Raw genomic sequence first — 13,920 nt, 5'->3', positions numbered from 1 at the left:
AAAAAATTGATTTTATAATTAGTTTTAGTTTCTATCTTTTAAAAAATGTCTTGTATTAGGAAGAATGAAATGAACAATATTAGCAAATAGGGGCTCTTGGAGAATTAGAAATGTTTGTATGAGCATGGACTTATTTGGGCTTGTCTCAAGGAGCTTGGTAAAAAAGTGGCTCTTAGAATTAGAGTAATGCAGTTAGGAAGGAAATAAAGAAATTGAAAGTTTTACGTGCTTAAATTGTTGAGTGCTTGAAAATGTTTTATATGTTATGTCAAATTTTATTTTTACATTTTCATTTTCCATATGTTTTATGTGCTATGTTTATGCATTTTAATTTGAACAAAGAATCAAAATTACGACTTGTAACAAGTGTTTCGGAGAACCAATTTGGCTTTACCCTAGGGAGGTCAACCATGGAAACTATATTTTTTTGAGATGATTGATAGAAAAGTTCAAAGAGAAGAAGAAGATCTTTATATGGTGTTCATTGATCTAGAAAAAAGGCATATGATAGAGTTCCTAGAGAGATAATATGGGTCTTGGCCCATGTAAATCCTTCATTGGATCCCTCGTTTCCTCTTCCCCTTCCCCCTTCTTTGCTATTAAGGAAATCTTATGCTCCTCTATCCCCTTGAAGATCAGTGCCTTTGGTTGCATTAACACTTGTGACCGCTTTAGAGGAAAAGATCAAATTTGGCTTCTGTCCCCCAACTGGTGTTGCTTGTGTAAGGAGAATGGTGAGACTGCTTTCCATTTCTTAATCTCCTACTCTTTTGTTTGCTACATCTGGGAATGGTTTTTCTCTCTCTTTGGTTGCATGTGGGACTTCCCTTATAGTTTGGAGAGGTTGTTTGACCCCAATGTATTAAGAAGCGGTAAAAGGGGGGTAGGTTGTTGTAGAGATGTACAAGAGCAGCAGTGGTGTGAACAGTTTGGGAAGAAAGAAATTTGAGAACCTTTGAGGAAAAGGAGAGGAGCAAAGAAGTAATTATTGAAATTATTAACCTAAGAGTAGCACATTGTGTTAAAACTCTGACATTATTCAAGGACTTTAAGGAGGGGTAATCAGGGATGGCAGCAGTATGGGGTAACCCGGGGGCCTCAGGCATTGGAGGGGTAATCAGGGATGAGAACGGTGCTATTTGGGCCTTGTTTTCTGGCCGAATTGAACAAGGGGACTTGGTAAAAGCAGATTTTTTAGCAGCAGTTTTTGGAGTAGAAGGAGCAAAAGAAATAGGCATTAATAGACTAATTGTTGAAGGAGATTCTAAGATTGTAATGGGATGTCTGAGGAAAGGGGAAGGGGTGGTTTGGCATCTCAAAAATGAATTCTGGCAGTTCAAATGGCTCTCAAAGGATTTGTATATCCAAATCAAATGGCTTAGGAGATCTGCAAATAGCTTGGTTGACAACTTGATGGCCGAGGAAAGGTGAAGGGGTGGTTTGGCATCTCAAAAATGAATTCTGGCAGTTCAAATGGCTCTCAAAGGATTTGTATATCCAAATCAAATGGATTAGGAGATCTATGAATAACTTGGTTGACAACTTAGCTAAGCAAGGGGTTCAAAGAAATAATATGTTCTAGGCACATTTGTAATTTTTTGGGGGCTAGTCCTATTTTGGACTGCCCTTTCACAACTCTTTAAGGGGTTCAAAATAGGTATGTAGACCTAATTAGGGATACATGAGGGGGCAACAACCAATGTTAGAACATTAGTGGGAGAGGCTTCAGATTTTATAGTTATTATGGGCCTTCACCAAGGTTCAACACTTAACCCTTATCTATTTGCACTGGACTTTAGATAAATTGACTAAACATATTCGGGAGGAAGTTCCATGGTGCATATTGTTTGCGGATGACATTGTTTTAATTGATGAAACTAATGAAAGATTAAATGCAAAATTAAGTTAGGGACAAATGCCTTAGAAATAAGAGGTTTTAAAATAAGTAGGATTAAAAAAGATTATATGACATGTAAATCATGTAAATTTAGTAATAATAGTGTAAATCAAGATACACTTAGGATTGGAGACCAAGAGATAACTCAATATGACCATTTCTGGTACCTTGGTTCAATAATTCATAACAAGGGAAAGATAGAGGAGGATGCCACCCAAAGAATTAGAGCAGGAAAGGCAAAAATGGAGGGGGTGCATCTGGACTTTTATGTGATAAGCAAATACCACTTAGATTAAAGTAAAATTCTATAAAACAGTTGTGAGGCCAGCTATGTTGTATAGAGCGGAGTGTTTGACAGCAAAAAAGGAACATGTCCAGAAAATGATTGTGGCAGAAATGAGAATGCTAAGATGGATGAGTGGAAAAGTTAAAAAGGATAGGTTTAGGAATGAAGTTATCTGTAGGAACCTAGGAGTAGCTCCAATAGGTGAGAAAATGAGAGAGAGTAGACTAAGATGGTTTGGGCACGTGCATAGAAGACCACTAACTGCATTAGTTAGAAAAAGTGATTTGTTACACATTGAAGGGGCTAGAAGAGCTCGGGGTTGATAAAAAAGGACATGGGTAGAAGTAGTATGAAATGATTTAAGCATTAATAATTTAACAGTGGATCATATGACTTTAAATAGAACAGATTGGCGAAACAGGATTCATGTAGCTGACCTCATATTGTTGGGATAAGGTGTGGATGATGATGACACATTTGAGTTGGCAGGCTTTTTAAAACATTTAGTTTAAAATTTATGTATTTCTTAATCAATGTTATTTTTAATATTTTTTTTCTTTTTATTTGCATTTTTCTGCAACATACAATCATCTCTATTTTTTTTTTTGTATTATTTAAACATATGAGAAAAACAGGCCTATACATGTTGAATTCTTCACTCAACCTCATCATTTCATAAAAATAATCCTCAAAAGTTGTCACCTTGTTGAAGATTAAAGAAGGCCTGAAATAACTGATAGATGTGTACTATTGTTATTTCCTGAATATGTCTTCCTCACTTGTTCCCCTATTTCCCTAAATGTATATAGAAAAGTTAACTCACTACTGATTTTTAGCTCCATAGGGTTCTATAACCAAGTTTTAATTTGGACATCTTCCTATACTGAATCAGAATAGGTTAAGGTACCAAATTCTGGTTTCTTGTCAGTGAAATACTAAAGTTTTCCTTTGACAGTTAAGAAAACATCAAAAACTTTAGCCCAGATGGAATAATTGCTTCCATTTGAAAAGGTAACAATTCTGGTGAATCCACAACAGCTGCCTTTTTTTGATAGATAAATAAACTTCATTCATTCACTGGGATGCTTGTACCTCCTATTTTCTGTGATTAGTAAATTTCTTCATTCATCAAAAAAAAAAAGCTTCATTCATTCACTTTGTTAGTGTTGGCTGTATAGGGGAAGATTGGTCCTTTTATTTATATTGGGAGTGAGGTGTTATGTTTGACTTGAATGATGTGTGTGATGTGTCCCATACTTAAGTAGGGGCATAACAGTAGTTGTGTTTTATGTTAGTAAACTATAAATATATCAACCTGGTTGACTAGAGAGAGATTTTTCTCTCTTGTTCGAACCATTTTTTGCTTCCCCTCTCTTCTCTTCTCTTCCTCTTCTCTTTTCTCTCATTCAATCTCTTTCTACTGTTGTTCTTAATCTAATACTAGTGCAGATCTGAATTTTATCATGGTATTAGAGCTGCTGTAACAAGTTCAGATCTGCCCAGACTTTTTCATCGCCATTTATTCTATGGTTTTGCAGATTTCTCAGCAAGCCCTTGGAGATTAGGAGAAAGTTTGCAAAGGAGTGATCGTTTTTTTCCCTTAGGAGGTTTTCATGCCTCTAGTTTGTGGTGGTTTGTAGAAAGCTTTCTAACTGATGGTTCGAACAGAGCAATTTCAGGTGTTGCAGTATACAGTCGAGTGCAGGTCTGATTTCTAGTGGGTAGTATGGGTGTTACAGTGTGATTTGAATGGCTGGTTGGTTGCAGATCTAGTGCTATGTGTGTGGTGTGAATTCTGGTGGTTTTGTGATGTTGAAAGTAGAGGGTAACAATCACTGTTATTGCTGAAACTGTGACAGTAGGTGTATTTCAGCAATAACATGTCACTAGTGTGCAGTGTGGTGAGAAGTGAGTTAGGTAGGTGTGTGACATACTGGTGAGTGAAGAAAAAAAACAAATTTCAGCTATGAGAGACAGTAGTGAACACAAGTCTAGTGTTATGATTCCCCCTTATTACCTGAATGTTCAGATGGCATCTATCAAACTGAATGGTGAGAATTATGTGCCTTAGGTGAAATCTGTAGAAGTTTTTCTTAGGGCTAAGAAGAAGGTGAAGCATGTAAAAGAAGAAAACCTTCCATTGATTCTCAAGAATATAGTGATTGGGAACAAGAAGATGCACAAATTATGACCTGGTTATGGAATAGTATGGAACCCAAGATTAGTGTGAATTTTATGTTCTTAGATATAGCCAAGGAGATTTGGGACCATGCCAAGAAGCGGTACTTTAATCTGCAACAGGGTAATCAAAGTCTTGAGGAATACTATGCTAGCATGAGGAATCTTCGTAATAGAGAGAGCAGTTAGATGTAACCATATTTTTAGTAGGGCCAGAACCTGAATATGAACCGGTGACACAGATACTAGGTGGGTTTGCTCTTTAGTTCATTTAAACATGTGGGGTCCAAATAAAAGTGTCATATAATGGTTACAAATACTTTGTAATTTTTGTTGATGATTATTCAAGAATGACATGGCTTTATCTTGTGAAAGAAAAAAGTGAATTGTTTTCCATTTTTCAAAAATTTTATGTTGAGATCCACAATCAATCTGAGTTGAGGAAGTCTGTACTGGTGGAGAAAAGTTTGGTTGAAATAATGAAGAGAAAATGTAATTAACCTGAGCAATGATCCATTGTACATCAATACTCTTTTCTCTAAAAACTTTTCATTTCTTGCATGCCAAATATAGTACAAAGGCATTGCTATCCAACTCAAAATTTTATAATTACAGATACAGACTTGTCAGGAAGGCTCTGAACAAGATTGCAAATACAGTTAATCCAAGAACATTGAAAACCTGTTGCAAAGTTAGATTCTGTTTAGATCAAAAAAAAAAACAGCTGAAGCAAAAGGACGGAAGCAGAAGAGATGGTTAATTATTTCTGAATCAGCATGGCACAACAAACAGGTAGAACCCAAAGGATCTTGCAAATAAGAGAAATTGCTCTTGACTGGAATATACCCATTTAATAATCTCCAAAAGAAAAATTTAAATCGGGGAGGAATCTTAAGCTTCCATACCCATTGAAAACAGGTTTTTTGTTGATTTGCTAACATGGGTAAGACAACTGTTCTCATCTGGTGATAAACATTTTAGGCAGAGAAGATCCCTTTCCTATTTTAATCCAAATCCATTTAATATCAGAGTCAGATGGAAAAAGAGGAGTTTAGGCAATTAGATGATGTATATGAGAAGCAGATAGGGTTGACAGAGCTTGTTGGTTCCATTGATTGTTTTGATCAAGAAGATCGGTACTCTTAAGATTCTGAAGATTGTGAGGCACAGGTTGGGGGAGCATAATATATTCATTCTGATTCTTAATCCAAGGGACCTGATGAACAAGAGCTTCTGAAGAAGGGTTAACCAAATAGTCCAACTCCACATGAAAATCCTGAAGAAGCGGGCCAATAGATTTCCAAAACAAAGAAGCAGAAGGTTTGATTTGAAAGGGAAAAGTGTCTTGATTATTCAAATATTTAGCTCTCCAGATGGTAGCTCACAACTTATGCTTTTTAGTTAAGAATCTCCAGGTCAGCTTTTTCAAAGGAGCCTTATTAACCAAACCTATATGACTGAAACCCAAACCCTGGCATATTTGGGATGGCATACTTTGTCCCATGAAATCCATTTAAATTTCTGAGTAGATCCTGATATGTTCCACCAAAAATCTCTGCAAGTTTTCTCAATCTGGTTGATGATTTTATTGGGAAACACAAAAACTGCCTTGAATTCCATATTTTTCCCACTTTCAATATAAACAGATATTGAAAATTCTAGTTTGGGTTCTGAAAAGAAGAATATTAATTCAAGTCCAGATACGATTGAAGAAGGTGGGGCTGATTGTAAAGGAAGGGAAGAGATGGTTTTGGTTAATTTTTTTTGTAAAGAATGTAGTTTTGGAGTTGGAAAGGATCAATAATATTCAAAGGGGTCTAAAGGAGGTGAAGAAGAAGCCTGATGCTGTAAGATGTTTGAACAGTTAGAAATCTTTTAGGACAGCCTGGGTTTCAAAAGCATTTGCGAGGTTAAAAGGGGTTTTGTTTGGGATTGAGCCTACAGAGAAGGTGAAAAATTCAAGCAAAGTTGTCAGGAAGAAGTAAGGGATTCCTGTATCCCGGAGTTCAAAGGGTCTTGCATTTTTGTGGTTCTTGTGTTGTGGAGTGTTGGTTGTGTCTTCCAGGGTAGGGGGATTAGTGATGATTGTTATTTATTTTTTCTTTTTTTGCTCTAGGGTTTGGAGTCATTTGTTGGAGTTGAAGTTCTTTTTTTCCTTTCGGGTGATTGGTGGTAACCTTCCTATGTATTCTCTTTCTTTTTTTTATTAATATAATTCTTTTATTTATTATAAAAAAACTTGGTTCCCTCCACAAAATCATACCACCGCAATGGGGACAAAACCCTATTCCAGCATTTAAAACTTCAAACAGTTCCCCGCAAAATTGTGATAATAGAAACCTTCACATAGAACTCTCAACAATCAGCACAACGTTTCATTAAAAAACATGTCACAGAGCAGTTGGGAATCATCAAATTCTCTTCTTGTTGCTCCATGATCAAAATATCATTACAAGCTCTCTTAGTCTAGCCAAATAGAGGTTCACAGCTCACCATATTTGCACTAAAACAGTAGTCACAGCCATCACAAATCACCCAAAACAGGCTGAGGCTTTTTAGTTCTCAACAACTGAAAAAGAAGAAAACGAGATCATAGCTAGAGGAGAAGGGATAAATGATGGGAAGAGGAAAGAGAAGAAGAAAGGTGAATGCCACTTTTATCACCTTAACCCCGAAGAGGAGGGAGGCCAAAACCCCTAAAGATTACATGCCAATTAGTCTTGTGGGGAGTTTATATAAAATTATTGCAAAGGTTCTCTCAGAAAGGATAAAAAAAGTACTGCCATTGATCATTTCACCATTCCAAGGTGCCTTTGTGGAAGGGAGGCAGATTGTGGATCAAATTTTAGTAGCCAATGAGTGTTGCAGAAAAAAGAAAGGGTAGAGGAAAAGGGTTGGTGTGTAAGGTGGATATAGAGAAAGCATATGATATGGTTAACTGGGAAGTGCTACTTCAAGTGTTAGAAAGGTTGGGTTTTGGAATCAAATGGAGATCTTGGATGAGAGGATGTCTAAGTTCCGTCCATTATTCAATCCTTATTAATGGAGTAGCGAAGGATTTCTTTTCGATTGAGAGAGGAATTAGGCAAGGAGACCCCTTATCCCCTTTTCTCTTCACTTTAGTGGCTGAGGTGTTAAGCAGAATGCTGGCGAAAGCTGATCTCCAAGGCTTGTTTAGAGGGTGGAGACCCCTTATCCCCTTTTCTCTTCACTTGTGATATGCTGTAGAGAAGAAGGCCTTCTGCTTGCCTTTCTCCTCACATGTGCTTCCTTTGTATGGAAAGTGGTGAGACCTTGATACATCTATTTTTATCTTGTTCCTTTGTGCATCACATTTGGGAATCTTTTTGTTTTCTCTTTGGTTGCAGGTGGGCTCCCCCTCAAGATGTGGCAGGACTTTTCAACCGAGACTTTTTGAGGCAATCAAAGAAAAGAGGGAAGGTTATGTAGAAAACTACAAAGGCAGCTTGGATCTTTGGGGGAATAGGCTTGCACCAGATTACTTTCACAGGGAAGGTCCCACCTAGAGGGTTGGGGGAAGCAAGTACTTTAAAGAAAGAGGAGCAAGAAAAGAGGCCGTCTGGAGAGCCTACCCAGATTCTTGAATCTTGGTAGCTAATGAATGTGTAGGGGAAAGAAGAAAGGGTAGAGAAAAGGGGCTGGTTTGTAAGGTAGATCTAGAAAAAGAATTATACAAAAAAAGGTAGATCCAGAAAAAGCCTATGACTTGGTTAATTGGGATGTCCTCATAAAAGTTTAGAAAGATTCAGATTCAGAGATAGATGGAGGGCTTGGATCAAAGGATGCTTAAGTTCAGCTCACTATTCAATCCTAATCAATGGCACAACAAAGGACTTCTTCCCGGCCAGGAGTGGAATTAGGCAAGGTGACCCCCTATCCCCATTCTTGTTTACCTTAGTGGCAGAAGTGTTAAGTAGAATGGTGGCAAAAGCTGATGCTCAAGGCCTCATCAGAGGGTGGAGGGTAGGTAGAAACTGAGTGATTGTTACCCATCTCCAATTTGCAGATGACGCCATATTTTTTTGTGAAGGAAACAATGAGGAGTTGGTGGAAAATTTGAGGGTGCTGCTGAATAATTTTGTGGGAGTGACAAGACCGAGGATAAATTGGACCAAAAGTGGAATTGTAGGGGTCAATTTGGAGGAAGGGGAACTAACAAGATTTGCAGAAATTTTGGGGTGTGAGATCAGAAGCTGGCCTATTAGTTACCTAGGTTTACCCTTGGGAGGAAACCCCAAGTCAGTTGGTTTTTGGAAATCCATGATAGAAAGGCTTGATAGGAAGTTAGCCTTTTAGAAGAGGAATTACATTTTGTTTGGTGGAAGAATAACCTTGATTAGAGCCACTTTGCCAAACCTCCCCACCTACTTCCTTTCAACTTTTAGAATCCCTTCTAAGGTAGCGAACTACCTAGAAAAGTATTTGAGAGATTTCCTATGGGACCCAGTAGAGGAAGGGAAGGATCACTTGATCAAGTGGGAGTAGGTTAGTAAACCCAAGGAACAAGGGGGTTTGGGAATTGGAAACATCCTTTTAAGGAACACAACTTTACTAGGTAAGTGGCTTTGGAGGTTTCCATTTGAGGGTGACAAATTGTGGCACAAAGTGATTGAGAGCATTCATGGGGTGGTTGGAAATGGTTGGGATGCAAAAGTTTCCCCTCACAGGTCTTCGGCTACTCCTTGGAAAGCAATTCATGAAATCTACCCTACTTTCCTCAATTCCATCCGGTTTGATGTGGGACAAGGTAATAGAATTCTGTTTTGGGAAGATCTATGGGTAGGGGAAACCCCACTAAAAGATAAATTTCCTGATCTCTTTGCATTATCTAACCTTAAGGAGAAAGCTATATCCATGTTAGGATCTCTGTGTCTAACTGGTGTGAACTGGAATTTAGGCTTTAGAAGGGGACTAAGGGAGAATGAGTGTGAATCCTTAACCCGTTTGCTGAACCTCTTAGGGCAAATCCACCTGGACCCTTCATTGGAAGATTCAAGAATCTGGGTAGGCTCTCCAGATGGCCTCTTTTCTTGCTCCTCTTTCTTCAAAGTACTTGCTTCCCCCAACCCTCTAGGTGGGACCTTCCCTGTGAAAGAAATCTGGTGCAAGCCTATTCCCCCGAAGATCCAAGCTTTCTGTTGGGAAGTATTCCTTGGTAAGGTAAACACTTGTGATATGCTGCAGAAAAGAAGGCCATATATGTGCCTTTCTCCTCATGTGTGTTCATTGTGTAAGGAAAGCGGTGAGACCCTTTCTCATTTAATGATATCTTGTTCTTTTGTGCATCGAATTTGGGATTTCTTTTGTACTCTCTTTGGCTGCAGGTGGGCTCCCCCTCAAGATGTGGCGGGACTCTTCAACCATGATTTCTTGAGACAGAGAAAGAAAAGAGGGATGGTAATGTGGAAAGCAACAAAGGTAGCAATCTGTTGGGTAATATGGGAAGAGAGAAACAACATAATCTTCCTGGAAAAAAGTAGAACAGTAGAGGAAGTGATTGATAATATCAAAGTGAAAGTAGCCCATTGGGTAAAACTCATAGATTGCTTTCAAGTCTTCTCAGTTGAAGATATTCTAAGAACATGGTCCGAAGTAGCACAATCTTCGAGAGCAAGAGATAAAATAAGGCCGGAGTGGAAACCACCTGAAGGCAATAAAGTAAAGCTGAATTTTGACGGGTGCTCATATGGAAATCCAGGCATCTTAGGAATAGGAGGAGTATTAAGAAACCTTGACAGGAGGATATTGGGTATGTTCTCAGGGCCGATTGGCAACGGAAACTCGCTAAAGGCTGAGCTATTGGCATTATTACAAGGGTTAAAGCTAGCCAAACAACTAGGGTGCAGACATGTTGAAGTGGAAGGGGATTCAAAAGTAATAATTTCACGGGCAACAAATAGCAGCCACACCCCATGGACGTTTAAACATGTGATTAGGGAAGTGGAGAAGATTGCCAAGGAGGTTGAGGCTGAATTTAAATGGGTCCGTAGAAGTGCAAATGGGCTAGCTGATGGATTAGCAAAACAAGGGGCATTGAGACAACAATTATTTTGGGCTACATTGTAATGAGGGGATAAATAGAGTGAGGAATAGGGATCAACAGTCTCATCATCAAATTTTATAAAATGTTTACAATCTGAATCTGAATTTTAATAAAACACATATTTACTGATAAAAAAAACTACAAAGGCAGCTATTTGTTGGGTAATATGGGAAGAAAGGAATGACAATATTTTTGGATAAGAGTAGAACAAAGGAGGAGGTAATCGACACAATTAAAGTTAAAGTAGGTCATTGGATAAGATCCTTACATATCTTTCAAGAGTTCTCAATCACAGACATTATAAGATCCTGGACAGAAGTAGCGCAATCTTCAAGAGTGAAAGAGAGAGTAAGGATGGAATGGAAACCTCCAGAAGGTAACAGGATTAAACTGAATTTTGATGGAAGCTCCTTTGGAAATCCGGGACTGTCAGGTATTGGGGGAGTAATCAGAAATTCTGAAAGGAGAATAATAGCATTGTTCTCTGAACCTATTGGCATGGGCAACATTCTAAAAGCTGAGCTAAAGGCATTGCTACAAGGATTGGAGATAGCTAAGCAACTAGGAATGAGGCATGTTGAGGTTGAAGGGGACTCCAAGGTGATCATCTCTTGGGCTAAAAACAATAGAACTACTCTGTGGACTTTCAAACAAGTGATAAGGGAAGTGGAAAAGATTGCAAGGGAGGTAGAGGCTGAATTTAAATGGGTTAGAAGGAGTGCAAATGGGCTAGCTGATTATCTTGCTAAACAAGGGGCTTTGAGGCACCAACTGTTTTGGGCTGCAATATAAAGAGGGACAGAAATTTGTAGTAGTGTGGGAGCTCTAATCCCATAAACAAAGTTGTAACACTTTTTAACTCTAATTTCAAATAAAATTCTTCTTTGCTGATCAAAAAAGAAAGAGAAGAAAAAGGGGAAGAAATCTACTCCATTTGCTGATAAAAAAGAAATATACTCCAACCCCTGCTTTGATACCATGTAAAACAAACCTGGTTGCAGAAGAATATAAACATGAAAGTAGAACAGTAGAAGTAGAAGAGAGGAAGCAGTCTGGAATGGAGAAAAGGAGACTGCTGATTGAGGAGAATAGAATAGTCTATAAATTGGTCATACATCTATGTATATCAATCTAGTCTAATTCAGACAGAATTACAATTATAAAACCCTATTTAGTAAATAAAGATAAACCAACTAATCTGCCCCTACTTAAGTTGAAAAAATAAAGACATGAAAGCCCATGTCCAAAGTATCCCAAATAAACACATAGCAATATATAATAGGACAGAATAGGAAAACAAATCAAGAGATACTTTGGCCACTCCTAAGAGTTTTATAGTGAGCGGTGGAGGCAAATTCTTTATGAATGTAGTATAGTAGTATTGAGAATATACTCAGAAAGAGCATAACATGGTTTTCTGGAGTGGCTTTCAAGTAATTAGATAATCATGTTAATCGGTATTTCTAACTTAAAAACATGATTGGGCATGTATTGATATCAAGAGACAGGACCTATCTTCCTGGATATTTTTGATGGTTTTCGCCACCATTTTATTGCACTTTAACCAATAAATGTTTCAGAAAAAATGAACACATGTACTTCATTTATATTTCTTTCTATTTGATATTTACTAGATTGTCATTGATATATGTTCAAGTCTATCATTTCCAGGTTGTTTCACAGGATAATATTCGTTCTGAAATTCCAAGCTGCTCTCTGTAAGTTTTCTGCTGTAGACAGGATTTGCATATTACTCCATGGAATTCCTTTAATTTTATATCAACTTCAAATAAGATCAGCTCTACTTCTTCTTGACAGCTTTGTTCCTACTTTAATGTTCGAAGGAATGCCGATCAAAATTGTGGACCCTAAGCATCGAGAAAACTGTTTGGCCGGACATACTTTTTTGTTGGGATCACTTAATTTGGTGATATTATGATTCCTTCAACACATCTCTTGGAATATTAAAGCTTCATTTTCTCCCTAATTCTAGTAATGGTCAAAAATAAAGTCTCAAACTTTTATTTTGGCGAAATTCCATTAGATGTTTTGAAAAACTTAATTTATTTCTGAAGATTTTATTGTGAAAACTGAAAAAAAAGTATTTTGAATTTAAAAAAGCTTAAATGTTTTTCTTCATTAATTAGCATAGGCATCAAAATCTTGTGATTATATATATCATAGTGTGCTTAATATTTTAAACATTCTTGGGTTTTGGAAAACTGATAGGTTCTTATGTCAGAAAGTTTAACATTTTAAATGCAGTATATATTTGGGAGCAGATTGCAATCTTTGTTGGATGTGTGTGGTGCGAAGGCTCTTTCTATTGATGATTTCTGCTCAAGTAGCCAAGTAAGTTTTACTTTTATAGCTATTGCCTTTTCATGCTTCATTATACTTTTGAGTTAGTTTGATATGTTATCAGGTTTAGGACATGCTGACAGGTGCAATGAGCTAAATAGATTAATGTTATAGCAATGTTTTGACAACTAGAATCGACTTGGACCAACACCGTCTAAAAATCAAATGGACCACTCTATACCAAAAGCTTTGAAAAGTCAGAACCAGTAGAATTATCCATTAAATCATAGAACCATTTGGATCATTTAAGCAGTGTTGCCAAAACACTTCAAAATAGAAGATCTAACAGTGTTAACACTTGGTGCAATATTTTTTTGTTGCATCTCAATGGTGTTCCTAGCTGGATGGCCAAAAACCTTTGTACTTAGAAATAGAAAAAATGATGTCATGTGGAGGACGCATCCAAAATGAGTTGACACTTAGATTTTGTTGTTTTTCCCATATTTGTGAAGTATTTATGTAATTAAGCATTATTTACTGCCATGACCCCATGCCATGATTTTTGGAGATAGAGGTATCAAATGCTTTTGGAAACCTGAATGGTTGGCACCTCTACCACACACCGAGGTAACAATGGAACTAACAGGATTTGGATGATATTCTGAATTTTGTTGTCTTTCAACAATTAAAGAAAACGATATCTCCACAAAAAATGTTCTAATGGACTGGATGAATGGAAAATATGTAATCAGGTATCTATATTTATTTTGATTGCGATACACCACCAATGGGTGAATCATAAATGCCTGAATATAAGCTATTATAAGTTCTTTAATGTCTTTCTACTATTAAAGAGAACAATATCTCCACAAAAATGTTCTACTGGACCTGATGAATTGAGACTAATCTGGGTAGCCAGGAAGAATCATGCGTAAAAAATTCAACTCGAGCTTCAGAAGAACATGACCAGAGTATCACATGTTCTGAAGTTGGCCATCGGGGAAGAGTTTTATGTTGGAGGAAGGAGTAGGGGACAAGGGCCCTGGTGATAAAGGAGATGAAGAGGTTTGCATACTTGAAGAGGTAGGTAAGTCATCCTGTTATATCTACCCCTTCTTCCCTGCTCAAGACAAGAGAAGAAAGAGAAGAGCCTCGAAGGAAGGGTGTGGGGAAGAAGAGGTGAAGAGAGCCGGG

At 37.5% G+C, this 13,920-nt stretch overlaps 1 protein-coding gene across 3 annotated transcripts in view; it reads left to right on the top strand.

The window, feature by feature from the left end:
• The window catches only part of NBS1 (nijmegen breakage syndrome 1), a 31,474-nt gene that overhangs the window by 8,616 nt on the left and 8,938 nt on the right, over positions 1–13,920 (top strand). For 2 of the 3 annotated variants that reach the window (XM_088901456.1, XM_088901455.1), the window contains 3 exons: positions 12,083–12,143; positions 12,225–12,352; positions 12,691–12,777. In XM_088901456.1, coding sequence (XP_088757582.1) covers positions 12,083–12,143; positions 12,225–12,352; positions 12,691–12,777 — 276 coding nt within the window. The remainder of the gene's footprint in view (positions 1–12,082; positions 12,144–12,224; positions 12,353–12,690; positions 12,778–13,920) is intronic. The other variant, XM_010251378.3, reaches the window with a different exon arrangement.

Source organism: Nelumbo nucifera, chromosome 3 (assembly GCF_055504915.1).
Source record: "Nelumbo nucifera cultivar China Antique chromosome 3, China Antique-T2T, whole genome shotgun sequence".
NCBI lineage: Eukaryota > Viridiplantae > Streptophyta > Magnoliopsida > Proteales > Nelumbonaceae > Nelumbo > Nelumbo nucifera.
The sequence above is the reverse complement of the archived record's forward strand: the minus strand, read 5'-3'. Positions and strand labels throughout refer to the sequence as shown.